The sequence below is a fragment of the Palaemon carinicauda genome, chromosome 9 (genome assembly GCF_036898095.1).
Source record: "Palaemon carinicauda isolate YSFRI2023 chromosome 9, ASM3689809v2, whole genome shotgun sequence".
In the NCBI taxonomy this organism is placed as follows: Eukaryota; Metazoa; Arthropoda; class Malacostraca; order Decapoda; family Palaemonidae; genus Palaemon; species Palaemon carinicauda.
The window spans coordinates 74,453,247-74,480,818 of record NC_090733.1 but is presented as its reverse complement, the minus strand read 5'-3'; the positions used below and the strand labels follow the sequence as shown (position 1 = coordinate 74,480,818).

At 40.5% G+C, this 27,572-nt stretch overlaps 1 protein-coding gene across 4 annotated transcripts in view; it reads right to left on the bottom strand.

Moving 5' to 3' along the window:
* Nucleotides 1-27,572, bottom strand: part of LOC137646999 (lymphocyte cytosolic protein 2-like) — a 428,100-nt gene that overhangs the window by 211,562 nt on the left and 188,966 nt on the right. For all 4 annotated transcript variants that reach the window (XM_068380101.1, XM_068380100.1, XM_068380102.1 and 1 more), the window contains 2 exons: nt 9,369-9,528; nt 7,210-7,240 (listed from right to left, as the gene is read on the bottom strand). In XM_068380101.1, the coding sequence (XP_068236202.1) occupies nt 7,210-7,240; nt 9,369-9,528 (191 nt within the window). The remainder of the gene's footprint in view (nt 1-7,209; nt 7,241-9,368; nt 9,529-27,572) is intronic.

The following is a 27,572-nucleotide window of genomic DNA, read 5'->3' as shown; positions in this document are numbered from 1 at the left end:
CCCCAGCCCGAGTCTGATGCGTCCGAGTAGAGATGAAGATCGGGGGTCTGAACAGCTAAAGAGAGACCCTCCTTGAGAAGGATGTTGCTCTTCCACCACATTAGAGTAGTCTTCATCTCTTTGGTAACAGGAATAGAGACCGCCTCGAGCGTCATATTCTTGTCCCAGTGAGCTGCTAGATGGTATTGAAGGGGGCGGAGGTGGAGTCTCCCTAACTCGGTGAACAGGGCTAACGATGACAGGGTCCCTGTTAGACTCATCCACTGTCTCACCGAGCATCTGTTCCTCTTCAGCATGCTCAGGATGCACTCTAGGGCTTGGTTGATTCTTGGGGCCGACGGAAAAGCCCGAAAAGCTTGACTCCGAATCTCCATTCCCAGGTAAACGATGGTTTGGGAAGGAATAAGCTGGGACTTCTCTAAATTGACCAATAGACCCAGTTCCTTGGTCAAGTCCAAAGTCCATCTGAGACTCTCCAGACAGCGACGACTTGTGGGGGCTCTTAAAAGCCAGTCGTCTAAATAAAGGGAGGCTCTGATGTCCGCCAAGTGGAGGAATTTCGCAATATTCCTCATCAGTCGCGTAAACACCAGAGGTGCCGTGCTTAGGCCAAAACACAGGGCTTGGAATTGGTACACAACCTTTCCAAAGACGAATCTCAGAAAAGGTTGGGAGTCTGGATGGATGGGGACGTGAAAGTAGGCGTCTTTCAGATCCAACGAGACCATCCAGTCCTCCTGCCTGACCGCTGCTAGGACCGACTTCGTCGTCTCCATAGTGAACGTCTGCTTGGTGCATAAGCATTGAGCGCACTGACGTCCAGCACCGGTCTCCAACCTCCTGTCTTCTTGGCCACCAGGAAGAGACGGTTGTAAAAGCCCGGGGATTGATGATCCCGGACTATCACCACTGCCTCCTTCTGTAACAGGAGCGACACCTCTTGATGTAACGCTAGCCTCTTGTCCTTTTCCTTGTAGTTGGGAGAGAGGTTGATGGGAGAAGTGGTCAGAGGGGGATTGCGGCAGAATGGGATCCTGTAACCCTCCCTTAGCCACTTGACAGACTGGGCGTCTGCACCTCTTCTTTCCCAAGCTTGCCAGAAGGTCTTGAGTCTGGCTCCTACAGCTGTCTGGAGAGGAGGAGAGTCAATGCTTGCTTTTCGAAGACTTGGTACCTTTCTTGGACCTGCCCCTGTGACCGTCTGGGCGGGTACTTCCTCGGCTGGGGGCTCTGCCACGAAAGGGCGGAATAAATCTGGTAGCAGGAGTATCAGCCACTGGGGTGCGGTAAGTTCTCGGTACTGAAGGTACAACCTTAGCCTTACGTGCTGAAGAGGCCACGAGGTCATGCGTATCCTTCTGTATAAGAGCCGCAGACATCTCTTTGATAAGATCCTCAGGAAACAGGAACTTAGAGAGTGGAGCAAAAAGTAACTGTGACCTTTGGCAAGAGGTGATACCAGTGGAAAGGAAGGAGCAAAGTTGTTCCCTTTTCTTGAGGACTCCCGATACAAACATAGAGGCAAGTTCGCCAGAACCATCGCGAATTGCTTTGTCCATACAGGACATGATCAGCATGGCTGAGTCTTTGTCAGAAGGGGCAGTCTTCTTGCTCAAGGTCCCCAGGCACCAGTCGAGGAAATTAAAAATTTCAAAGGCGCGAAAGACTCCCTTTAAGAAGTGGTCCAGATCAGAAAAGGTCCAGCAGACCTTAGAGCGTCTCATAGCCGACCTTCGTGGAGAGTCAACCAAACTTGAGAAGTCAGCCTGGGCAGAGGCAGGGATCCCCAAGCCTGGTTCCTCTCCCGTGGCATACCAGACGCCCGACTTAGAAGTCAGCTTAGGAGGAGGAAACATAAAAGACGTCCTTCCCAGTTGCTGCTTGGACTGCAACCAATCCCCTAAAATTCTCAAAGCTCTCTTTGATGATCTAGCGAAGACAAGCTTAGTGTAGGCAGACTTAATAGGTTGCATGCCTAGAGAGAACTCGGATGGAGGAGAACGAGGGGTAGCAGAAACAAAGTGTTCAGGGTATAACTCTCTGAACAGAGTTAGGACCTTGCGAAAGTCAATGGAGGGTGGCAACGACTTGGGTTCCTCCACATCAGAAGAAGGATCATCCAGGTGAGCAGCTTCATCCTCAGAAACCTCATCACCTGAGGGTTGAGAAGCGAGAGGTAACGATAAAGCGGTATGCTGAATGGCTGAATCCTGAAGAACGGGTGCATGCGCACTTGCGGATTCATCCTCAAGTCTCTGCTGAAGAGGATGAGGGCTGGTAATGACAAAGTCATGAGGCTGGGATGAAGGAGGTTCTGCGGGGGTCTGAGGAGCAAGCGTGGTGAGAAGCGAATGCTGTAAAGCATGAGGCTCATGCTGCATAGTCTGCGGTTCAAGTTGAATGGGAAGCGGCTCAAGCTGTGAAGAATGTGGTTGCTGCATGCGTTGAGGTGGCTGCCTCATAGCATGAGGTTCCTGCCTCAAGAGTTGCGCCTGCCTCAAGGGTTGAGGAGGTGGCTGCGCAGAGAGAGGCTCTTGTCTCACGAGTTGAGGTTCTTGCCTCAAGAGTTGAGGTGCTTGCCTCGAGAGTAGAGGTTCTCGCCTCAAGAGTGGAGGTGGCTGCCGCAAGAGTTGAGGTTGCTGCCTCAAGGATGGTGGAGGTTGTCGCACCGCAAGAGGTTGCTGCCTCGAGGATGGAGGAGGTTGTCGCAACGCATGAGGCTCCTGCCTCAAGGGTAGAGGAGGTTGCTGCAAAGCATAAGGCTCCTGCCTCAAGTGTTGAGGAGGTTGCCGCGTGGCAAGAGGCTCCTGCCTCAAGGAAAGTGGAGGTTGCTGCACAGCGCTGGTATCTGGCAACTCCCAATGCGGCAGCTCACGCATGGAGGTAGCTTGAGGAACCTCAACATCATACGTCTGGCAGGCTGGACTGCGCAGAGGTGGAGGAGCGCTCGCAGGAGGAGGTGTGTTAACCTTCTCTGCCTGAAACTCCTGCATCAACACCGCAAGCTGCGACTGCATAGTCTGCAGCATAGCCAACTTAGGATCAACAGAAGTTGGGGCAGAGGTCTGTTGAGGCATCGCTTTACCTCTCTTAGGAGGCGTGCAGCCATCAGATGACTGTGGCGAGTCCGAACTAGCCCAGTGGCTACACCTGGGCTGTTGGACTCGCTCGGTCTGAACCTTACGCTTAAGAGGCCTTGAGACCTGGGTCCAGCGTTTCCTCCCGGAAACTTCTTCTGCAGACGAGGAAATTAAGGGCTCAATCGTCTGAGAGTGGAAGTGACGATCTCTATAAGATACGCCCGCAACCACTGAGGATACTACTGTGCGCCGATCAAGGCCTGCCGAACCCTTTTGCCCTTCGACATTGCTTCTCCCCTGGGCTTGGGAGCTTGCAAGAGGTCCCGGATTGGGAGGACGACTGGCACGCACAGAAGTATCCTCATGCGCAACACTGACACTGACACTGGGCACAGCACTGGCACTACCACTTCCCACTGCACTTTTCACTTTAAGTTCCTTGACATCTGCCAAGAGAAACTTGTGGTCACTCACTACCGACTCCACCTTATCACCTAAAGCCTGAATGGCACGTAACACATCCGACATATCAGGCTGAGCACTAATAATAGGTTCGGGGGTAGCCACTACAGGGGAAGAAAAAGGTTGAGGATCATGGGGGGAGGAATAAACCAAAGAGCGAGAAGTACTCCTCCTAACTCTCTCCCTCTCTAACTTAGTCGTATACTTGAGGAATTCAATAAAATCGAATTCCGAAAGCCCGGCACATTCCTCACATCGATCTTCCAACTGACAGGATTTTCCCCTACAGTCGGAACAAACGGTGTGAGGACCAACCGTGGCCTTCGGAAGACGCCTATTACAAGTCCTAACACTACATCGTCTTTGTCTAGGAGCTTGAGAATGGTCGGACATCTTGAATCAGAGAACAGTCAAGGGGGGTTTCCAAATTAAAGCAAAGATCGTTATACCATTAATCAAAATCAATCCAAAAGCTATCTAAGCTAAGGGAAAAGCTTCCTGTATAGCGAAGGCTAAAATCTCTGAGCAATACTTCACCAAAACCGTGAACAAAGACTCCAAAATCAACAGCGTATCCATGTAGGTCTTGCCGGAAGCACGACAGAGGAAAAATTGAGGTGGTGTTGACAAGAAGTACTGCAGTACCTGGCCACAGATGGCGCTGGTGAGTACACCCCCCCTCTTGTATAGCGATCGCTGGCGTATCCCGTCCGTAGAATTCTGTCGGGCAACGGAGTTGACAGCTACATGATTATCGGGTAAGATTAATATTGAAAATTTTTATATAATTATCGAATGTGCAGTAGTGTTTAGGCGTGTATAAAAAAGGATTGTTGTAAAGTATTTGTGAATGTCTTCTACCCCGTATGTTTTTATAAAATAGCTTATAATTTCTCCTGTTTTTGTAAGTTTGTACCTTTGTGATAACTTAATTATGATCATTATTTTATTCTTTTTTTAATTGCAAAATAATCTATAAACTTCATTCTAGCTGCCATAATATTTTTCTGCAAATCATCGAACAATTATATAAGTAAATGACTCTCTGATATTGACATATCTTTCTCCATTTCAGGTAGCAGATTTGACCTTCCAAGGTGGTGTGGTTGGCGGCCATTTTGTGAGCATATCCAACACAAACTAGCAGAGCTCTATGTATTCCTCTTTTTTATAAAATTTCTGATATTTTCATGCATAAATACTATGTTCAGCAATGGATATAAGGATTTGTCTTGAAAAAATTTCATGATATAACTCAGCAAAAAATAATAATAATAATAATAATAATAATTTGCCATTTTATAAAACATTAAATAACATCCAAGTGCAGATTCTTTCACACATTTTTGTTGTACGATAATAATACAATATCCTGTAAAAATTTCAGCCACTAACCATGTCATTTACCTACCCCCAAAAAAATTTGAAAAGAAGATTGATTTTTTTAGCCAAAAACATGCACTTTTTTCTCATTTCAGGAAACGTTCCCTTGTGGTTCCTCGCCCCCTGGATCTCAGCAATTGGAGCTCTTTTATCATTGAATAAGTGCTAATAATAGTTTTAGTTTATTTCCATATTTAGATTTTAGGTGAATTTTTTGTAAAGTCATTTTTTTATACTTATTATTTTAAATTTATCTGTAATAAATATTATAATTTTGAACTTAGTTTTCATTTACTTTTTTTAAGAATAGAATATTCTTTAAAGTTATTTTTAATAATAAAAGGTTGTGAATTGCTTTATAAATGAATCTTTTATGAATTTTTTTTGGACCTCAGGTCGAGGTCGACCCATCAATACCTAATTAAGGTGGTCAAATAATAATACCTATCCAGGGTTAATTATCTCAAGACTAGTCTCTAAAGAAAGCATCCTGTTCTTCTTTCCCTGCACATCAGCAACTTTTTTGGGACCCATGGCAAATAATGTACGAGTTGAATAATGCAACACGACACAGTTCAGTAGAATAAAACCACGAAAACGAAATCACCAAAACGAATTTAATGTGAATGATACTGCTGCCAAAACAAAATGATCGAGGGATGCCAATACGTAGATGCATGATAGGATAGATGCTGATCAATAGGAGAGCAGGATCTTATGGCGGTAAATAGCATCAGAATAGGGAGATGTCCAATGGGAGCGCAGGAGGATGGTGGCAAATTTACGGCTGGCGGCGTGCGAATTTTAAAATTAGTCTTGGCGGAGGCCGGGCTCTCGTACCGTAACTTGTTTCGTAGCGTGAAACACTTTTAGCAATATGAGTCAGAAAAATCTTCGCTTCCCGTTTCGCAGCATGAAATTTTCGTATGCAGATGCTTTCGTATCAAGAGGTATCACTGTATAGCTAAAAAACTTGAGAGAAAAGAAAAATAGTATTCAAAGTTTCATAACACCAAATACAGGAAAGCACTCACAGTTATATAACACTAAATGCAATACTGAATACCACCTTGCTAGAAAAGACAAAAATTTTGATATGATAAAGGGTCTGGAAAAATAGAACTTTAGTAAAATTTAACACGCTAGCATTGTCAAAACATAGCTTTTCAGCCTAAAAAATATTTATTTCATCTGGCCAGTCCTTTGACTGGCCAGACAGTACTACATAGGACCGTTCTCTCTGGTTACGGTTCTTTCCCTTTGCCTACACAGACACCGAATAGTCTGGCCTATTCTTTACAGATTCTCCTCTGTCCTTATACACCTGACAACACTGTGGTTACCAAACAATTCTTCTTCACACAAGGGGTTAACTACTGCACTGTAATTGTTCAGTGGCTACTTTCCTCTTGGTAAGGGTAGAAGAGACTCTTAGCTATGGTAAGCAGCTCTTCTAGGAAAAGGACACTCCAAAATCAAACCATTGTTCTCTATTCTTGGGTAGTGCCATAGCCTCTGTACCATGGTCTTGCACTGCCTTGGGTTAGAGTTCTCTTGCTTGAGGGGACACTCGGGCACACTTTTCTATCTAGTTTCTCTTCCTCTTGTTTTGTTGAAGTTTTTATAGTTTAAATAGGAAATATTTATTTTAATATTGTTACTATTCTTAAAATATATCATTTTTCTTAAATTCCTTTCCTCACTGGGCTATTTTCCCTGTTGGGGCCCCTGGGCTTATAGCATCCTGCTTTTCCAACTAGGGTTGTAGCTTAGCACTTAATAATAATAATAATAATAATACCCTATGCTCCTCCTCTTTGAGTGGCTAGTTGAAGCTTGATCTCCATCTGCCCACAGCCTAGGACAAGCATCCTAATTGCCTCATATAATTGAACTTGTAGAGACCTCTAGAGCTCCTTCAAATGTAATGAAACGAGGCAACTTAGAGTTTTCCAGCAGGAAGCCTCCAGTAACTAAGTATTGAAGAATTGGTTGACAAGGTATATAATAGCTAGTCATACAAATCCAGTATTAATCCTCACATTTTTTTAATTTATAAACCAAGCTGTGCTTCATAAAATAGCACAACGAATGTTAGGTAAGCATTGAAATATTTCATTCTATTATAAAGATTCTGTTTACATGAAGCTTAATTCTAGACTAACCATTATTAAGGAGTAAAAATTATATCAATAAAAATACAATATCTGTTGGCTTCTTGTACTTTACAAACAGAATTTCACCGAATCTAATATGACATTTAATTAATTACCCATATACTCACCTTGATAATTTGTCCCATTGCCAGCATGCAACTGAAAAGAAAAACTAAATGTCAACTTGGATAAAAAAATAAATTTAGAAATCAATAACCAGCCCATTAACACTACCATGAAAAATTTATTGAATTTTCCGCAAATAATTTGTCTTAAAGACTTTTTAATAGATGATGCTAAGACAATACACTATATTAAATCTGATGTAGCCATTATAAGATCACCAGTAAATAAATTACAGTGATACCTCGGTAGTCGAACGACTCTAAATTCGAACAAATCGGAGTTCGACCAAAAAATTCGAGTAATTTTTGCTGCGGTGTTCAAACAAAAAATCGGAACTCGAACAGCCGAACGCGTGGCCCAGTGAGATGAGCGCCATCTCGGCTACTCTCGCTTGGTCCGGTAGCATCATTTCAAGAGAGAGCGTCAGTCCAACAACACGTATTGAGAATTTATTGTGATTTAGTGCGTTTTATTGTCTTTTTTTGCCGATAGTAATGGGCCCCAAGAAAGTTAGTGATAAGGGGAAGGATAAGAGGAAAACAGTGAGAACAACGATCGAGTTGAAGAAGGAAATTATTGCGAAATACGAGAATGGTGTACGAGTGTCTGATCTAGCCTTACAGTATGGCATGGCGAAGTCGACCATTTCGACCTTTTTGAAAAATAAGGAAGTGATAAAGAAAGCTAATGTTGCACAGGGAGTGACAGCAATTAGTAAGCAAAGGCCACAAGTAATTGAGGAAATGGAAAAGTTGCTCCTTATATTTATCAAAGAAAAGCAGTTGGCCGGGGAAAGTATAAGTGACGCTTTCATTTGCGAGAAAGCTCTTCATATTTATGAAGAATTGGTGAAGAAAAGTGCCAGTACTAGTGAAAGTGATTCATCATTTACTTTTAAAGCAAGCAGGGGCTGGTTCGAGAAATTCCGGAACAGAACTGGTATTCACCATGTGACTAGGCATGGGGAGGCAGCCAGTTCAGATCAGGCCAGTTCGGAAACAGCAGTAGCAAACCAGGCAGTGAACATCTTTAATGATAATGTTATGTCTCACTTTAGAAGAATAGTGCAGAAGAGAAAGAAGCAGCTGACAATTGACATGTTTTTCACAAAAGAAAAGAGAGCTGCTACATCCCAGCCTGATTCCCCTCCAAAGAAGAGAAACAGAAGAGAAAAAACCCCTGAAGGAGATTTGCCCTACCTTTTACTGCAGAGAGAAAAAACCCCTAAAGGAGAACTACCCAGCCACATCATGGAAGGGGACTCTCCTTCCAAGCAGTAACCTCCCCCTTCCATCCTCTCCACATCCATTCCTGTATGCCATCGAACCGCTACTCAAAGGTATGTACAGTAAATGGTTTAAAATTTTTATATAGTTTTCCGACCAATTTCGTACACATTTAAATAATTATTGTTGTTTAGGTACATGTTTTATTAATATTTTGGGCATTTTGGAGTGCGTAGGAACGTATAAAAATAAATACCATTATTTCTTATGGGAAAAAAGGTTTCGGTACTCGAACAAATCGGAGGTCGAACACTGATCCCGAACGGATTATGGTCGAGTACCGAGGTATCACTGTACTATAATCATCAGAGATTTGAGAGTTTTGAAACACCTGGTGCCAATGATATACAAAAAAATAATTCACAGCTAATAATAGTCTTATACATTTATGAAAAACCTATCAATAATAACAGCAAATAAAATATTTAGAAACAATCCTTTTACTTGAAATCGTAAGTACTCAAGAAAAACTTGAGTGTCTCATCAAGAGTGTTTAATGCATTTATTACTCTTATAAGCAAAGTAAAATTACCTCCTGGTGAAGGTGTGTGTAATCATTTGGTTTTAGAATAGTGTATATAGTTTTCTTAGCAATACAAACCCAAATTGAACACCCAACTCATTCCAAGACCAATGAACCAGAGCGGCTATTCTGTGACAGTCAGGTGGGTGATGCTGCCCGTCATGACACTAACCAACATACAATTACAGATAAAATGTTATAATTCTCTGAACGTTTATTTTACATTGCTCTCAGCATTCTACAAATTACTTGGGGGATTTTGAGTAAAATGGAGAGATCAATGATAATTGGCAACCTTGCAATCAATTACAACTGGTAAATATAAAAATTAAAAGAATTCAGTATTACTTACTTGAGAATGATGGAGACTTTTTGATTCCGTTTCTACGTCCGAGTCGCATTCATCCGAAGAAAAAGAGTCGTCTCCGTCAAAATTATCTAATTCCTGATCTGACGAAGCTAGAGGGTTACATTGAAATCCCGGTAATGATCGTGATTGATCAGATAACTGGCTGGAAAAAAAATGTGTATACACTATGAAAGAGAGGAAATAACAATGCCATCTTTAAAACTGCACAAAAAACACTAATACATCATAACAAGTCATTGAATTTAAAACAAATCCAAAGCTTATATTTTGACAAAGTTTGATAAGACTAAACAGCGACAGAGCATGAATACTTTTATATAGTAGTACAGTATAATAGTTTGTGGTCAGAATGTAAAATAAAAAAAGCAAAAATATGAAGCTAAATGAGATTGATATACAGTACTTTACTAATAATATTGATGAAATGGACAACCATATCAGCTTAGGTATGCTTCATATTTGAAGTCAACCCAAGAAACCTGCCGACATACTCAAACAATATACTTGTATTATAAAAACCTTATAATGGCTTCTAACAACCTAACATTTAGGCAATAGTTTCTAAACACCTTCTCAATCAATTATATCAATCTCTTTTTTATATGTCTAAGTATGCCACATACAGCTTTTCTCTTTATTTTAAAATTTCTTACACAACTCTTAATAATCATGTAATTGATACACCCTTTTCCTTGTCTAAACTTGCATTTATTTTCCTCAAGCAGTCTTCCAGTTACCTTTCATACATTTTGAATTGAAATCCTAGCAGTAACATTATGTACCTATAAAACGGATTTTGAAGCAAAGCGAAAAATCTATTTTTGGGTGAGATGGCCATGTTGCCCTGATTGAAGCCTCCTATAGACAGCTTTCTAAGGTATATTTGGCTACAGTGATACTCCCAGAGAATTGACCATAGGTCTCCAGAATTCTAACTCCTGGCGCGAGTATCCTTAAAATTTCTCTGAAGGATATCACATACTGTAATATCAGGGGACGTATATCTTGATATGACACATGGCAATCTTCACCCCGAATAGCATTTTTGCTTCGAGGGGGAAGAGTGGCGAAATTGAAGGGGAGCCGTTATCAAGGTTACCCTTCCTCTCCTACTATTACAGAGTTCCAAGATGGCACTCATTCCTTGTAGCATTGAGCATAGTGCTACAGATATAGTAGTTTTGGGAGGGGTTATTACCTAAGCCTTTTCTTAGAAAAGGAGGGTGGGTCCATCAGGACGACATGGCCATCTCACCCAAAAATAGATTTTTTGCTTTGCTTCAAAATCCGTTTTTTGGGCTCAAGCCATGTCGTCCTAATGGAAGTTTACCAGAGAATTACTTGAAAGTACTGTACTGTATCTGTGGGTTTGTATAAGTGCCTCAACCTTGGGTCAGCTTTTATATGGTCATCCAGATCACTGAAAGATATGAGGATACCGTTATACATCATCACCACTAATCATGGAACAATGTTTGGGCTTCCTGCCCCCTGCAGGGAAGTGTCTTACTAGACAATAAAAGCTCAAGGTTTGTATTCGTGTAGGAACAAATATAAGTATCAACCAGATCTATTTGTTCATATACATCAGTACCATAAGTATGAGTTTTACTTAGGAAAATAAGTAAAAGGACTCCGGCTACGTTTTATTTATGCTACTTGTAGGGCGAAATAAGACGCAATTACACTTTGTCATTTATTTAAGTTTAATTATTAAATGGAACAACAGGTGTAATATAACATAAAAGGGAATTATACATTCAACATATACAGACTTTTGGGCTTCTTGCCTTATGGTTGAGGTCCTTCATTGGGGGTAAATTTTCGTTTAGAGGAAAAACCCCACTTGTCAATTAGACTCTTATTCTTCTGAGCTGCTTTGTCCATGACTTCTTTAACCAGCTTCTCAGGGAAGAGATCCTTCCCATAGATGTTGGAGTCGATCAGTTTTCTAGGTTCATGTCTGATTGTAGCAGCGGCTACGACGTGTTATCTACATGCTCTCCTGGGTAGGACAAAAGCACGGAGATCCCTATGAAACATGATTAGGTGAGTTTTAGCCCAGACAGGGAAGAGATCAGATTTGGAATAGTTTCCAATAAGCATCTCTAGATAAAACTGGAAGAATAAAGAGGAAGAAAGTCTCTCTTTAGCTTCCAGTTCTCCCTTCAATAGGGATTCGGGAATCCTAGGCAGTTTTTCGTTAAACTGTTTGCCTCCAACGTCTTTATCTAGTTTTCCAACAGTGAATGTATGTTGGACGTCCTCCCAATTGTTCAAATCGTAAGGAAGGGCTAGAGACAGGTTTACATTCCTCTAGCACTAGAAAGGGTCTGTTCACCCTTACTGCTATCAATACAACCTCTAAGCTTTTAGAGGCAAAGGGGAAGACAGTATCTTTGGGGTCCACAAAAGTGGCCAGTCATCCAGGTACATCATCACCTGAAGGCCTCTGCTCCAAAGTTTTTGGACAATGGCCTCGACTAGTTTTGTGAAAATCCTTGGAGCTACTGTATACTGAGTCCGAAGAGTATAGCTCTGAATACGTAGGCCTTTCTTGCCAGTCTGAAACCAAGGTAAGGGGAGAAGCACAGACGTATTGGAAGATGCCAATAGGTGTCTGTAAGATCTATGGAGACAGTATAGCCCCATTGGGTAGTGAGGTCCGTACTTGCATGATGGTCAGCATCTGGAACTTGTTATTCAGAATGAATTTGTTTAGTGGGGACAAGTCCAGAATAGTTCAAAGTATTTGAATCTTTCTTGGGCACGCAGAATAGACACCCTTGAAAGTTCGTGGATTTTGTGCAACGGATGACTTCCTTACGGAGACGTTCCTGAACATAATCCTCCAAAAAGGGGGGTTGTGGGCTGAAAGAACCTCGTGAACTGGGGTGGTTTCTGCCTCCATTTCCAGCCTAGCCCTTTAATGACTATGATGTGAGCCTATGGATCGAACTCCCATTGATCCCTGAACAAGTGAGGTCATCCCCATACTGAAAGCTCCTCATTGTTGCTGCAAAGGACCTGCAACTTTAGACGTCTTGTCTCTACTTCCTCGGCCTCTAGTTCGACCACCTCTTCCAGACCTTACCCTGTTACCGGAGCTCTTCCTATGAGCTTTGGCAAGGCAAAACTTGGTGATAGCTCTCTACTACACCGGGTTGAAGGCTGGCGACTGTGAAACGTATTGCTGGGAACCGTGTACACAGTCTGAGGAACAGCGGCAACTGAGGCTGTCGCAACAGGAAAGGGTTTCCTTCCTTTGAAGTGACTTCTGGGCTTCTTGCCATTGGGTTGAGGTCCTTAATTGGGGGTAAATTTTCGTTTAGAAGAAATACCCCATTTGTCAATAAGGCTCTTATTCTCCTGAGCTTCTTTGTCCATGACTTCTTTAACCAGCTTCTCAGGGAAGAGATCCTTCCCCCAGATGTTGGAGTCGATCAGTTTTCTAGGTTTGTGTCTGATCGTAGTAGCAGCTAGGATGTGTTCTCTACATGCTCTTCTAGCTAGGACAAAAGCATGGAGATCCCTATGAAACATGATTAGGTGAGTTTTAGCCAAGACAGGGAAGAGATCAGATTTGGAATAGTTTCCCATAAGCATCTCTAGATATGATTGGAAGGATAAAGAGGAAGAAAGTCTCTTTTTAGCTTCCAGTTCTCCCTTCAATAGGGATTCGGGAATCCTAGGCAGTTTTTCCTTAAACTGTTTGCCTCCAACGTCTATATCTAGTTTTCCAACAGTGAATGTATGTTGGACGTCCTCTCAATTGTTCAAATCCTACGGAAGGGCTAAAGAGACACGTTTACATTCCTCTAGCACTGGAAAGGATCTGTTCTCCCTTACTGCTTTCAATATGACCTCTAAGCTTTTAGAGGCAAAGGGGAAGATAGTATCTTTGGGGGCCACAAAAGTGGCCTGTTTCCTGCCAAAGGCAGAAAGTTGGGTATTAGTGAATTCAGCCGTCTTCAACTCCCTAACCAAAAGGGATTGAACCTTGTTATGATCCAGAATGATCATTTCCTTAGGGATTGTATAATCCCTAATGGACACTTCCGAGTCAAGTATTACGTAACAGTAAGGATAGCTATCGGTTGATGGAAAAAATTCCAAGTCTGAAACGGGTTTGGAATCCTAACTATCCCCAATACGAAGGAACCCTTTAGTTGAATTAATATTCTCAGCATAGCACCAAGGGTTCTTAACTGCATTCTGGTAGGCTCGAAGCTGGGGGAGCCTTAGAAGCAGGTGCCTGTTGTAACGCTACTATCCTTGCTGTTAGATCTGCTTGAGAACGTTCATATTTGGTGGTTAAGTTTTCCATGAAAGCTTTCATGAACGCCATTAGCTCTAAATTACTAGGTAGCAAAGGTTTGTCTAATTTCGGAACCGGCGTGGAGGAGGAAGCTGGGGCTAGCGTAGAAAGTAAAGAGGCATCGGGAGCTGCACTCACCTGATAAACATCTGATTCTTCCAAAGCTTCCGTGGTCAGCAGCATCCTCTCCTTCTCTGATGAAACAGATAGAGTAGTAAACATATCGTCCACGTCCAGGCTCCTGACTTGCAGAACGTTTCAGACTTCATCATCTGCATGATCTGCTGGGCGGGAGTTGGACCGTCGGTAACTGGTGTCCAAAAACGGAGGACACCTCAGTTTTTGGAAAGAGGAGGTCCTTCAGTTCCAGAGAAAGAAGATGAGAGGCACCATGTTCAGAGCTCTTCTGTGAGCCTCTTACCCAGCGCAGGTGTAGGGACTTCTACACAGGAGGAGACGGAAGATCAGCGAGGAGGTAGGGACGGTGACTTTGTATGATAACTTGTACGATAACTTAAACTAACTTACACTACTACATGAACTTTAACTTAACTTATTTTTTTTTTCATTTTTATAATTTTATATTTTTTTTTTACATTTTTTCTTTTCTTATTTTTAATTTTCATCACTTTCACTTGATTCGGTCTTCCTTTTCTTTGCTTCACTTTCTTCTCATCATGATCACTAGACTTTTAAAGATTTTTTAAAGAAACTATCGAGTGAAAGTTGCTTTGTACGGCTTTTGAGGATTTTTCTAAAATGCGTTAAGCAAACATCATCGAACTGCGCAACAACACGGCAAACCTGAAGTTTCTGTGGGTGATGCTTGTCGATAAAAACAACGTGTTGATGATATGCCAACATCTGTTTTATTTCCGCCATACCTAAGATTTCGCTTACCTCCTCGATCTCCTCCGACTCACTCAACTGCGCTTGGAACTCATCATGCTGCATGGCTTGCAGCTCCTTGAGTTCCTCGGTGGTGAGCTCTTCATGATGCTCATCGACGAGTTCGGTGATGTCATCTTCATCCACCTCCAGACCCATGGACTTGCCAAGGGATACAATCTCTTCGACGTCTTCCTCGGCGGCAAGCACAGGTTCATTCTCGGGGCCAAAACCTTTGAAATCTCTGGGAGCAACAGCACCAGGCCAAAGCTTCTTCCAAGCGGAATTCAGGGTCCGAAGAGTTACTCCCTCCCAAGCCTGATCAATGATCTTTAAGCAGTGCACGATATTAAAGTGGCTCCTCCAAAATTCACGCAAAGTTAAGTTGGTGCTTTGCGTGACATTAAAGCACTGCTTAAATAAGTGCTTGGTGTAGAGCTTTATGAAATTAGAAATGACTTGCTGGTCCATGGGCTAGAGGATAGGGGTGGTATTCAGTGGAAGATACAACACCTTGATGAATTTGTATTCGTCGATGATATCATCTTCTAGTCCGGGGGGGGTGAGCGGGTGCATTGTCCAAACAAAGCAAGCACTTCAAAGGCAAATTCCTCTCCTGAAGATACTTCTTGACAGCAGGGCCGAAAACTACATTTACCCATTCCACAAAGATATGCCTAGTAACCCAAGCCTTAGAATTAGAACGCCATAGAACATGTAGCAGGTCTTTATTAATTCTATGTGCTTTAAATGCCCTAGGGTTTTCGGAATGGTAAACCAATAACGGCTTTATTTTGCAATCCCAGCTGGCGTTGGCACAAAGCGCAAGAGTCAATCGATCCCTCATTGGCTTATGTCCAGGCATTTTCTTCTCTTCGGCGGTAATGTAAGTTCGACTAGGCATCTTTTTCCAAAACAGACCGGTTTCATTACAGTTGAACACCTGCTGCTCTATGTAACCTTCCTCCGCCACGATGCTTTCGAACTTTTTAACAAAGTCTTTAGCAGCCTTGGTGTCCGAACTCGAAGCTTCTCCATGACGAACAACTGAATGAATCCCGGTCCGTTTCCTAAATTTCTCGAACCAACCTCGAGACGCCTTGAATTCCTCCGTCGTAGGATCGGCTGAACTCTCCCCCGCGTCACCCCGAGAGCGCGCCGCCTTCAAGTCACTGTAGATAGCGCTGGCCTTCTCACAAATGATCGTTTCCGTGATCGTATCGCCAACAATCTCCTTGTCCTCTATCCAGATCAACAAAAGGTATTCCATCTCTTCCAGAGTAGGGCTACGACGTTTAGAAATAATCGTGATCCCCTTCGAAGGTTTCACTGCTTTAATGGCTGACTTCTGTTTTATGATCGTCGAGATCGTAGACATATTCCGGCCATTTTGTTTAGCCAGATCGCTAACACGTACACCTCGCTCATGCTTTTCTATTATTTCCTTCTTTAATTCTAATGAAAGCATAGACTTCCTCTTTTTCTCACCACTGCTACTACTTCCTGAACCGAAACTAAGCTTTTTAGGACCCATGATTACGGAACACAGAAAACAACACGTGAAAAGGCAAGATAAAAAACTGTTAAAACTGAGCGAATAGAGGACAACCACACGATGCACACGCGATGAGAGGACTGATTAAGGTAACGCTCGATTGGCGTCCCTCCGATGTGCTGCCGTCTAGCGGCGTCAACAACAAACGACGCTGGACGTTTTCAAGAAAATTCCAAGGGTAAGCGTATTGTTTACTTCGTATGTTGGAGCAACACTTCGTATGTTGAGACAGAAATTTGGTCGAATTTTACTTCGTATGTTGGAAAATTCGTATGTTAGGACAATCGTATGTAGAGGTTCCACTGTATTCCCATGAAGATATCAAGACTGTGAAATCCGAGCTTACAAATATCCTTCATAAGGACCTTGTTTGGAGGAGGGACCCCGTGAAAAAACGAAAAGAATTAAAGGATGTATTGGAATTCAGTGAAGAGGTAATTGCTTCAAACAAGAGAATAAAATTTGTTTGTGAGAGTTATAGAGGAATGCCTCCCATTGGTATGGAATTTATTGCCACAATGATATTAAGATTATCGGAAGACATAAATAAAATAAATGAAGTGTTACCAAAGTTTGTGGATATTAGATCTGAGGTAATAAATACTGCAGATTCTATTAGACAAGTGAGGAAAGATGTCAAAAGTCCTTAAAAATGAATTCAGCTGTGCCATCAAAGGTATAAATGAAGCCGCAAATGATTTATCCGATCAGATGGAGCTGCTGCAGGATGTGCAATCTTTCAGGATGTCGGTCAGTGGAGAGGGATCTCTACCCGAGAGGATTTGTATGAAAAAGATAACAATACCCATTTATCGTACTCAGCAGTAGCATCTGGGCCACCCAAGAACAACTCAAGAAAATCTGTAAACAACGAAAAAGAAATGTCAAATTCCCTTGATGAGGGACGGAATGGTTCATCTTCTGGTCCAGGAATTGCGGGATAGGGCTGAGACCTTAATGAGATTTTGTCAGCCTACAGGGAAGATGCAGATATCCGATGAAAGGAAGAAGAGGGTTGGGCAGGAGTAGGAAAGAAAAATAAACCTAAACTTCCAGCAAAAACTCACAGAAACAGTCAAGTTGAGAATCGTAGACAACAAAATTTTAAAGTGACGTGTTATAAAAAAAACGGGTCACTACTCGTTCAAAGGAGTGAAAAAAAACTGTTGATGTTTTTGTTGGAAGAGTGGATACGGATATTGACTCAAATGATATTAAAAGTTATGTTAAAGAAGTCTTTCACATAAATGTTATTATGATAGAAGAATTGGAAATCTTCAATTCAGAGAGCAAAGCTTTTAAGCTAACAGTAAATTTAGATGAAAGGGAATGCCTATTTGACTCAGAGTCATGGCCTGAAGGGTCATAGTAAATAAGTACAGTATTACAAAAAGAGACAGTAAGACAAAACCTTCAGATCTTATTGTTGTAATTATTTGTTTATTTTATATTATTATTGGTATTTTTTACTTTTGCTTCTTTCTATTATGGCATTGAAAGTTTGTACTTTTAATTGTTGCTCTCTGGTGAAAAATATTGATTTGGTCAGAGAGCTTGCAGTAAGTCAGTATGACTTTATATTCTTACCAGAAACATTTGTTACAGAAAACAGACTTGGTGATTTACAGTTTATTGATGAACATTATGAAGTAATAGGATCACCAGCAGTCTGTTCGGAGAAAGCTATTGAGTCTTTTTCTGGCAGGTGTGAGGGTGGGTTAGCTTGTCTCTGAAAAAAAATTCTTCTCTTGATATCAAAAAGATTATTATAGAAAAGGATTTTATTGGAATGTCAGTTCTTCATAACCAAAAATTACTTGTGTTTGTAAATGTATATATCCAAAGCAATATTTGTAGAATAGACACCTTGAATGATTATCTGGCTTCACTTAGTTATCTTGAATATATTTTAACTGAGATTAGATATGATTCTATATTTTTTATTGGTGATTTTAATGCAGACCCTTTTTCTGGTCGCTCATGGAATCACTTGATTGATGTTATGAAAGATAATCAACTTAAATGTTTTGATGTGTGTGCTCTGGATGACTCTACTTTCACATTTTTGTCCTTCGGAGGTAGCTATACCAAATGGTTAGACCATATACTTGGGAGAAATGAAGATGATACCTATGTGAAGAATATCAGTGTGTTGTATGATATAATTGGTTCAGAACATTTGCCAGTAGAAGCTGAAGTGGTTGTTGCTGTTGTATGTCCCTGTACACCATCATATTTAGGTTCTGAGAATGGGAAAATTAGGTACTATGTTGACTGGAATTAACTTTCTATGAATGAACTTTCTCTTATTGAAGCATATGTGATGTCTAGAGTGGGTAGCTTTGTAAATAATGCATCATTTGACTGCAGTTCTTTGGGTTGTAGAGATTGTAAACATCTCAGGGAAATTGATTATTTTTACTCTGCACTTGCAATGTCTGTAAAAAAGGAAAGCTCTCTTTACTCAAGGGAAATAAAGAGAAAATGTAAATATAAAGTGATACCTGGGTGGAATCGTAATGTAAAATGTAAATACAAAACTGCCAAAATGGAATATTTAAAGTGGTTGCAGTCAGAGAGAATACATACTGGTCCCGAGTTCGATCAAATGCGGAAAGTTGCAAAATATTCAGAGGCACAAAATGAATGTAAGAGAAATGAATTTGCTGAGAGGTCTTTATCGATTCAAGGAAAATTTGAAGATAAAGATATGACACAATTCTGGGGGGATGTAAAGAAAAAGAATAACAAAGCGAAAAAATCAGAAATAATTGATCGGGAAAAAAATAATAGAAAATATAATACAGACTTTTAATAATAAATTTTTATAGTTTGATTTAAACAGTTCAAATGAACTTCCGGAAAATGAACTACTATTGAAATTAAATTAATATTGAATAGATAACAGAAAATTTAACATTAAGATATCATTAGATATGCTAAAAAGGTTGATTAAAAAACTTAAAAATGGAATTGGTCATGACGGAATTCATGCTATTTTATTGAAAAGGGGTAGTGATCAGTTTTTGAGTTTGTTGTGTGATTTTATGAATGCCTGTTATGGTTATTGTTACTTCCCTTAGGAATTACTTGGTGAGGATATTAATCCTATAATAAAAGACTTGAAAGGAAATGTTTCTGTATCATCGAACTACCGTCCAGTGATGCAGTCGTCACTTATCTTGAAACTCTTTGAAATGTATCTTTTAGATATTATGGAAGAAAAATTAGTTTTAATTCATTGCAGTTTGGGTTTAAGGAGGGAACTTCCTCTAGTGATGCATGCATGCTTTTTAAGGAAATAATAAACGGATACACAAGAATGGGTGATAAAGCTGTTGGCCTGTTCATCGACCTCTTCAGGGATTTTGATACTGTTAATCATTTCCTTTTGGGTGATATAATGATTAAAAGAAGTTTCACCAGATATTGTTCTCCTTCTAATGAATTACCTGAGAAACCAAAGAGCACGAGTTTTATGGAATGGGAATAAAGGAAAATATTTTTAAATAGATACTTGTGTTAGACAGGGAGGTATACTTTCTCCTTTTCTATTCAAATCATATATTGACCCTATTTTGGAAGAAATTGCAAACATAGATGAAGGATGCAAACTGGGTTTATTACGAGTGAACATCATAGCCTATGCTGATGACATTGTTTTGTTGGCTGATACCAAAGATAATCTAAGCATATTATACGAAAATTTGAAAACAAAAATTGAAAAGGTGAAACTAATTATAAACACAAATAAAACAAAATGTATGATATTCAAAAGGGTAGGTTTTTCTTCAAACCCAGTGAAGGTGACTCTTGGAAATGATGAGTTGGAAGTAGTTGAGGGTTATAAGAATTTAGGTTTTCACATTGGAAATGACTTAATGGATATTTCGGATGTCAAAGTCAGGCTAAATTCTTTTTATTCTAAATTTAATTGGCTTTTTCGAAATTTAAATAACATATTTATTTAAGTGTTTTTATACCTTTTTAATTCTTATTGTAATCCTGATTAGGGACTATCTGTTTGGAATATTAGAAAGATATTTAGAAAGCACACTTTTGAAGTAGCTTATAGTAAAGCATTAAAGATGGTTGGGCTGCCTATATGTACAAGTAGTCGTGATGTGGCTGATATGTGCAATAGGCTATTATCAAGCCCTCATGTTTTGTATGTGCAAGCCAGGTATATTGAAAGACTTTTTAAAACTTCAAATCATATTCTTGGACTTAGTTTCAGTTTTCTACAGGACAGTGAGATATTTTTTTCATTGTTAACTTATCTTGAGGGAGTGTATGGTGTTGATTTTTTTGAAAATAATATTGATTGTAGAGGGTCTCGTTTTCGCTGGGTGCAGAGGCATGATGTTCACTCAGGAACTGAAGTTGGTCATTTATGGGGGATATCATGTATCAAAAAAAAAAAAAAAAAAAAAAAAAAAAAAACTAAAATATCGTTGATGTGGCTAAGAGATGTATATATTAGTATGTAACTTTTGGTTTATATCTTCAGGATTTGTGAGCAAGCCATATATGTATATAGTATCTTTGTCATAGTGAATATATTGGGATCTTTAAATAGATGTTTTTATCTTTTTTAGAAAATTTAATATAATTTTGTATGTTACGCATTATATGACTTATCTTTTTAATAAATGAAAATGTTTAATGTATTCAGAAACACCACCATTTATTGATACAATTAGTTCATAGTTCAAAAAGTCTTTCTAAATTTAATTACCTAATTACCTATTTCAAACTTATGCTACATCGTTTACATCTGCTGGCTAATGATAAGGTTATATATATACATATATATATATATATATATATATATATATATATATATATATATATATATATATATATATATATATATATATATATATATTATATATATATATATATATATATATATATATATATATATGGGATTTTGACGAAGGAAAAATCTATTTCTGGGCGAGAGACCTGTGCCGCCCAGTGACAGCAGTTATATACCTTAGAAATGATGCTAAAAGGAGCATTTCACAGAGTGGCACAGGTTGAGCCCAGAAATATATATATATATATATATATATATATGTATGTATGTATGTATGTATGTATGTGTGTGTGTATATATATATATATATATATATATATATATATATATATATATATATATGTAAATATCACCCACGAAATGCATTTAATACCGAATTCTATCTTGGGAATACATATCCACTTGGAATTCATTTTATGGTAACAGCTTCTGGCCGGGTGGTGATTCGAACCACCACCTGTATGGCTAGAGACCATGCTGGCAGGGACCCTACCGACTCAGCTATCAAGAGAGATAGGGTCCCTGCCAGCATGGTCTCTAGCCGTACAGGTGGTGGTTCGAATCACCACCCGGCCAGAAGCTGTTACCATAAAATGAATTCCAAGTGGATATGTATTCCCAAGATAGAATTCGGTATTAAATGCATTTCGTGGGTGATATTTACATTAATTAAAATCACGTGTGCTTGTGATATATGTTCATATATATATATATATATATATATATATATATATATATATATATATATATATATATATATATATATATATATATATATACATACATATATATATATATATATATATATATATATATATATATATATATACATATACATACATATACATATATATATATACATATACACATACATACATACATACATATATATATATATATATATATATATATATATATATATATATATATATATATATATATATATGTATGTATATGCATTAGAACCACAGGGAAAATGAAAATACGAAATATACGATTAAGTCCTGACTAGTTTCGTGATACTTCTTCAGAGGACTGAGAGTTTCTTTACATTTTATAGGGAAAGTAAACGCACGAACCTACATATAGAGAATAGAAATCTTCTCCAGTGTGGGGCATGTCGGCAAAGAGGAAGTCTTCTCCTGATGAGGGTCCCCAACCGAAGAGAAAGACAAAGAGGCTAAGAGTGCCTTCTCGCCCTGCTAGACAACAACTTCCCAGGACTGCGGTGCCACAGATGGTGGCACAGCCCCAACCCACCTACCAGATGGTACCCCACCAGGTGGTGACTCAGTCACCAGCCTATGCTCCCGCCTATGAGAGGCAGACCACTACCTTTCGCCCTAAAGGTAGGGGGTCAGGTAGAGATTCCTCTAGACGTCCCTTGAGAGGAAGAGGGGGTAGGGGAGGGCGCGGTCAAGGAGGCAAGCCCTCCGGAAACCAGAAGCAATGAGATGCTTCCGGTAGGAGGAAGACTCCGACTTCCGGGATTGTTGGACCTTCAATCCCTGGACCCACAGCCTAATCAAGAACGGACTAGGTTGGAGCTGGAAGACAGCTCCACCATCATTTCCTTAGTTCTTCCAACACTCCACCCCCGTTCTGGAAGAATATACCAGAGAGCTCTTGAGCAAACGGGTGATAAAAAGGGCAAAGTCCATCAAATTCCAAGGAAGGCTGTTTTGTGTTCCCAAGAAGGACTCAGACAAACTCAGAGTCATTCTGGATTTGTCGCCACTCAACAAGTTTATCGAGAACAAAAAGTTCAAGATGTTGACCCTTCAACACACAAGGGCCCTGTTGCCCAAAAGGGCATACACAATCTCCATAGACATGGCACATGCCTATTGGCACATTCCGATCAATCGCCAACTCTCCTCCTACCTAGGATTCAGGCTACAAAAAAGAAAGTACGCTTTCAGAGCCATGCCCTTCGGACTAAACATAGCCCCAAGGATCTTCACGAAGCTTGCAGAAGCAGTCGTTCAACAACTACGCCTACAAGGTGTCTAGGTGGTATCCTATCTGGATGATTGGCTGGTGTGGGCAGCATCCAAGTTGGAATGCATGGAAGCATCCAAGAAAGTGATCCAGTTCCTCGAAAATCTAGGATTCAAGATCAACACCAAAAAGTCTCGACTATCTCCGGCTCAGAAATTCCAATGGCTAGGCATACATCAGGATTTACAGTCGCATCGTCTCTCCATTCCATTAAAGAAGAGGAGAGAGATAGTGGGATCTGTCAAGAGACTTTTAAAATCCGATAGGATTTCAAGACGCCAACAGGAGAGAGTGCTGGGCTCCCTTCAGTTTGCATCAGTGACAGACCCAGTGCTAAGAGCACAGCTAAAAGATACATCAGGAGTCTGGAGAAGATACGCATCAAACGCTCGAAGAGATCTAAGAAGACTAATACCGATTCGGCTACGATCACTTCTCAAGCCATGGTCGTAAGCCAGAAACTTCAAGAGGTCAACACCTCTGCAACTGCCTCCACCTTCAGTTGTCATCCAAACGGATGCATCATTGGAAGGATGGGGAGGTCACTCTCATCAACGCAGAGTTCGAGCAACTTGGTCCTCTCTATTCAAGACCTTCCATATCAACATTTTGGAGGCCATGGCAGTCTTCCTCACACTGAGGAAATTATCCCCTCTTCCTTCAGTCCACATGAGACTGATTTTGGACAGCGAGGTGGTAATGAGATGTCTGAATCGCCAAGGCTCGAGATCGTCTCAACTCAACCAAGTGATGTTGGCCATCTTCCGCTTAGCGGAAAAGAAGAGATGGCACTTGTCAGCAGTTCACCTTCATCAGGGGTTCCACAATGATACAGCGGACGCTCTATCCAGGATAACTCCAATAGAGTCAGAATGGTCCCTAGATGCAGGATCATTCTTCTTCATCTTACATCAAGTCCCGGAACTGCAGATCGACCTCTTTGCAACGAGCGCCAACAAGAAACTTCCTCGATACGTGGCCTCGTACGAGGACCCTCTAGTGGAAGCACTGGACGCCATGCCCTCGACTAGAAAAAATGGACCAGGGTTTACCTGTTCCCTCCATCCAACCTGCTGATGAAGGTCCTCAACAAGCTGAGATCTTTTCAAGGAACAGCAGTCCAAGTGGTTCCCAAGTGGCCCCGGAGCAACTGGTTCCCCTTAATTTTGGAATTACAGCTGAGGCTGATATTCCCCTGCCGGACCCAGTTCTAACTCAACAAGTACAGAAGTCGACTGTCTTCGCTTCATTACAGAAAACCCAAGACCTTCATCTCATGATTTTCTCTCCCTAGCAGTAAAGAAAAGGTTTGGGATCTCAAAATAAAGTATAGACTTCTTAGAGGAATATAAGTCTAAATCTACCAGAAGGCAATACGAGTCATCTTGGAAGAAGTGGGTGGCTTTTGTCAAGGCAAGAAATCCAAAGGAAATCTCGATAGATTTCTCCCTGTCTTTCTTTTTCACCTTCATGAAGAAGGTTTAGCAGCCAACATGATAACTACGTGTAAATCTGCCTTGACTAGACTCTTGCTTTATGCTTTCTAAGTAGACTTGTCTAATGAGATTTCTAACAAAATCCCTAAGGCCTGTGCCAGGCTCAGGCCTGCAGCACCTCCAAGGCCCATCTCATGGTCTTTGGATAAGGTTCTACATTTTGCTTCAAGTTTGGACAACGATACTTGCTCTCTGAAAGATTTGACTCAAAAAGTTATATTCTTGTTTGCTCTAGCCTCAGGGGCTAGAGTTAGAGAGATAGTGGCCTTGTCTAGGGAAGAAGGCCATATCCAGTTTGCTGAAACGGGAGAGCTAAATCTCTTTCCCGACCCAACGTTTCTCGCAAAGAATGAGCTACCCATTAAGAGGTGGGGTCCCTGGAGAATCTGCCCTCAGAAGGAAGATCTCTCGCTGTGTCCAGTGGAGAGTCTAAAGGTCTATCTTCTCAGAACTTCAGACTTCAGGGGAAGCCAGCTTTTTAAAGGTGAAACATCGGGCTCAAACTTATCCCTGAAACAACTAAGGGCGAAGATCACCTACTTCATTCGCAGAGCGGATCCTGACAGTAGACCCCAGGTCATGATCCTAGAAAAATTGCTTCTTCGTTAAATTTCTTCCGCTCATGGATTTCGAGAGCCTTCACTCGTTTACTGGATGGAAGTCATCCAGAGTGTTTTTCAAACACTACGCGAAACAAGTGCAAGAATTAAAACGATTTGTGGTAGCGGCAGGTAGTGTACTAAAACCTGTCACTTAGTGCTGCGAGGAACAGTGAATTATGGGGGACTATAATTCTATAGGGTGTACATGGTGGCACTTTATAATGCAACACAGTGAGTGAAATGTCATCATGGTGACATTACGGACTGTTCCAGTGAACAAAGGTGATGAAACATAGACTGAACACTAAGTGCCATGTGTTTTTTACATAAGTGTAAATAGACAGACTTCTCAGAAAGACATTAGAAAATTTGTTAAATTTTCATGTGAGTGACAAAAGATTGTTTTCAGGTAAAACAAGTATTTCTGATTTATTCTGCTTGTCTATGTTAATAAATTCTATTTCACTTGCATTTTTATGTTTTATTATAAATGTATGCTGAATTTTTATTTATTGTTTGAATATAAATGATGAATTGTTTTGTGCGTCTTATTTCACCCTAAACATCCTAATAAAGTTATGTGTGAGCATTCATTTCATTCTTTATTAATCTGCATAATTATAACGAGCAAAGGTAGTAACTTTGTTCCTATATGTAAACAAGCCTTTCTAGCTAGAACTAACTTGTTTCAATACAAGATACAAATTTGTCTCTTGCGGTATACGACTGGATTGCTATACCTCATATGCTATGGTGGCTGACATGAACCTGTGTTCATATTATAAATACAAACTTTGGCTAAAGACATACAGTGAGATCTGTATGTCCCTTTGAATGCTAGGTTGGTCATATGAAATATGCAACTTCGAGACTTTTTCCCGAGTCTAGTTTGACTCTTCCCTGCTGTGGGCAGGAAGCACTAACATAGTATATGATTAGAAGATATGATGTATAACGGTAATGTCATAGATCTCTTAGGTCTGGATGACCATGAAAATATTGTCTTGAAGTTTAAGGCACAACTGGGAAATCCACGGATACATTAATGCTCTGGTAAACTTCCATCAGGACGACATGGCCTGAGCCCAAAAAACGGATTTTGAGCGAAGCAAAAATTCTATTTTTGGGTAAGATAGCCATGTCGTCCTGATGGATCCACCCTCCTTTCTATGAAAGGCGTTGGCAGGATCCCTCCCGATAATACTGTATCTATAAGTACTAGCTCAAGACTACAAGGAATAAAGATGGAGGACGATTATGGTGCCGTCTGAGTACTAAAACAGTAACGGAGGAAGGGAACTTTATAACGGCTCCTCTTTTATTTTGCCACTTTTCCCCCTCGAAGCGTAAACGCTATGCGGGGTGCAGATTGCTATGTGGCGTGTCAAGAATACGTCCCCTGATATTATGCGATATCCTAAAAGGAAACTTTAAGAATATTCGTGCCAGGAGTTAGAATTCTGGAGACCTTAAGTAAAATTCTCTGGGAATATCACTGTAGTCAAATATACCCAAGGAAGCTACTTAAAGGAACCTTCCATCAGGACGACATGGCTATCTCACCCAAAAATAGATTTTTCGCTTCGCTCAAAATCCGTTATACATATATATATATATATATATATATATATATATATATATATATATATATATATATATATATATATATATATACAGTACCCGACAAAAATATGCGACCACTCGGCCCCATGGTCGCATATTTTTGGCGAAAAAAGAATCATGTTTTTCGAGGGTGAATAAAATTCGAAAATGAAATGCGACCCTACAGTGACGTCACAGAATGCCACCTGCGTTTCCCGCTACCCGAGAAAGCTCCTCAGTCTCTCTCTGTTAATGGCGGTGCGCGGTTCTCGTGCGCGTTCTCTTCCCTTACCACCCCTTGGATTATCGCAGTTGTTCGGTGGTTTTTGGTGCTAGTGACTGTACTATGGCACCTATAAAGGATTTAACTAGTGATTGTATTGCGCAAATAGTGGGACTAAAGGTTGCAGGCCATACAATTAAAGAAATTTGTAATTTTACTGGTGCGGGGCCAACGAGTGTGAAGAAGTACATTCGGTTATGGCGTGAGGGTGGGTGTAAACAAACACCGAAAGTTAAGCAACGGCGTGGCCGTTCTAGGAAAACTTCTAGATGTGCTATTAGCATTCTGAAACGTACTGTGGAATCACAAACGTCTACCACAGCTAGAAAAATAAAGGAGGAGAATCCTGGAGTGTTTTCGGATGTGTCTGTGAGAACAGTGTCACGGCGGTTGAATGAGTCAGGGTACAACAGCTTCAAGCGCACAAAGAAGCCTCTCATTACCAAGAAGCAGCGGGTAAAGCGGTGTGATTTCGCTAAGAAATACGGACAGTGGAGTGATGATCAGTGGCTGAGGGTTCTGTGGTCAGATGAGGCTAATTTTAATATTACCTGTAACAGAAATTCACGAGTGTACCGTCGTAAAGGTAGTGACCCGTTAGATCCCCGGTACATTGAGA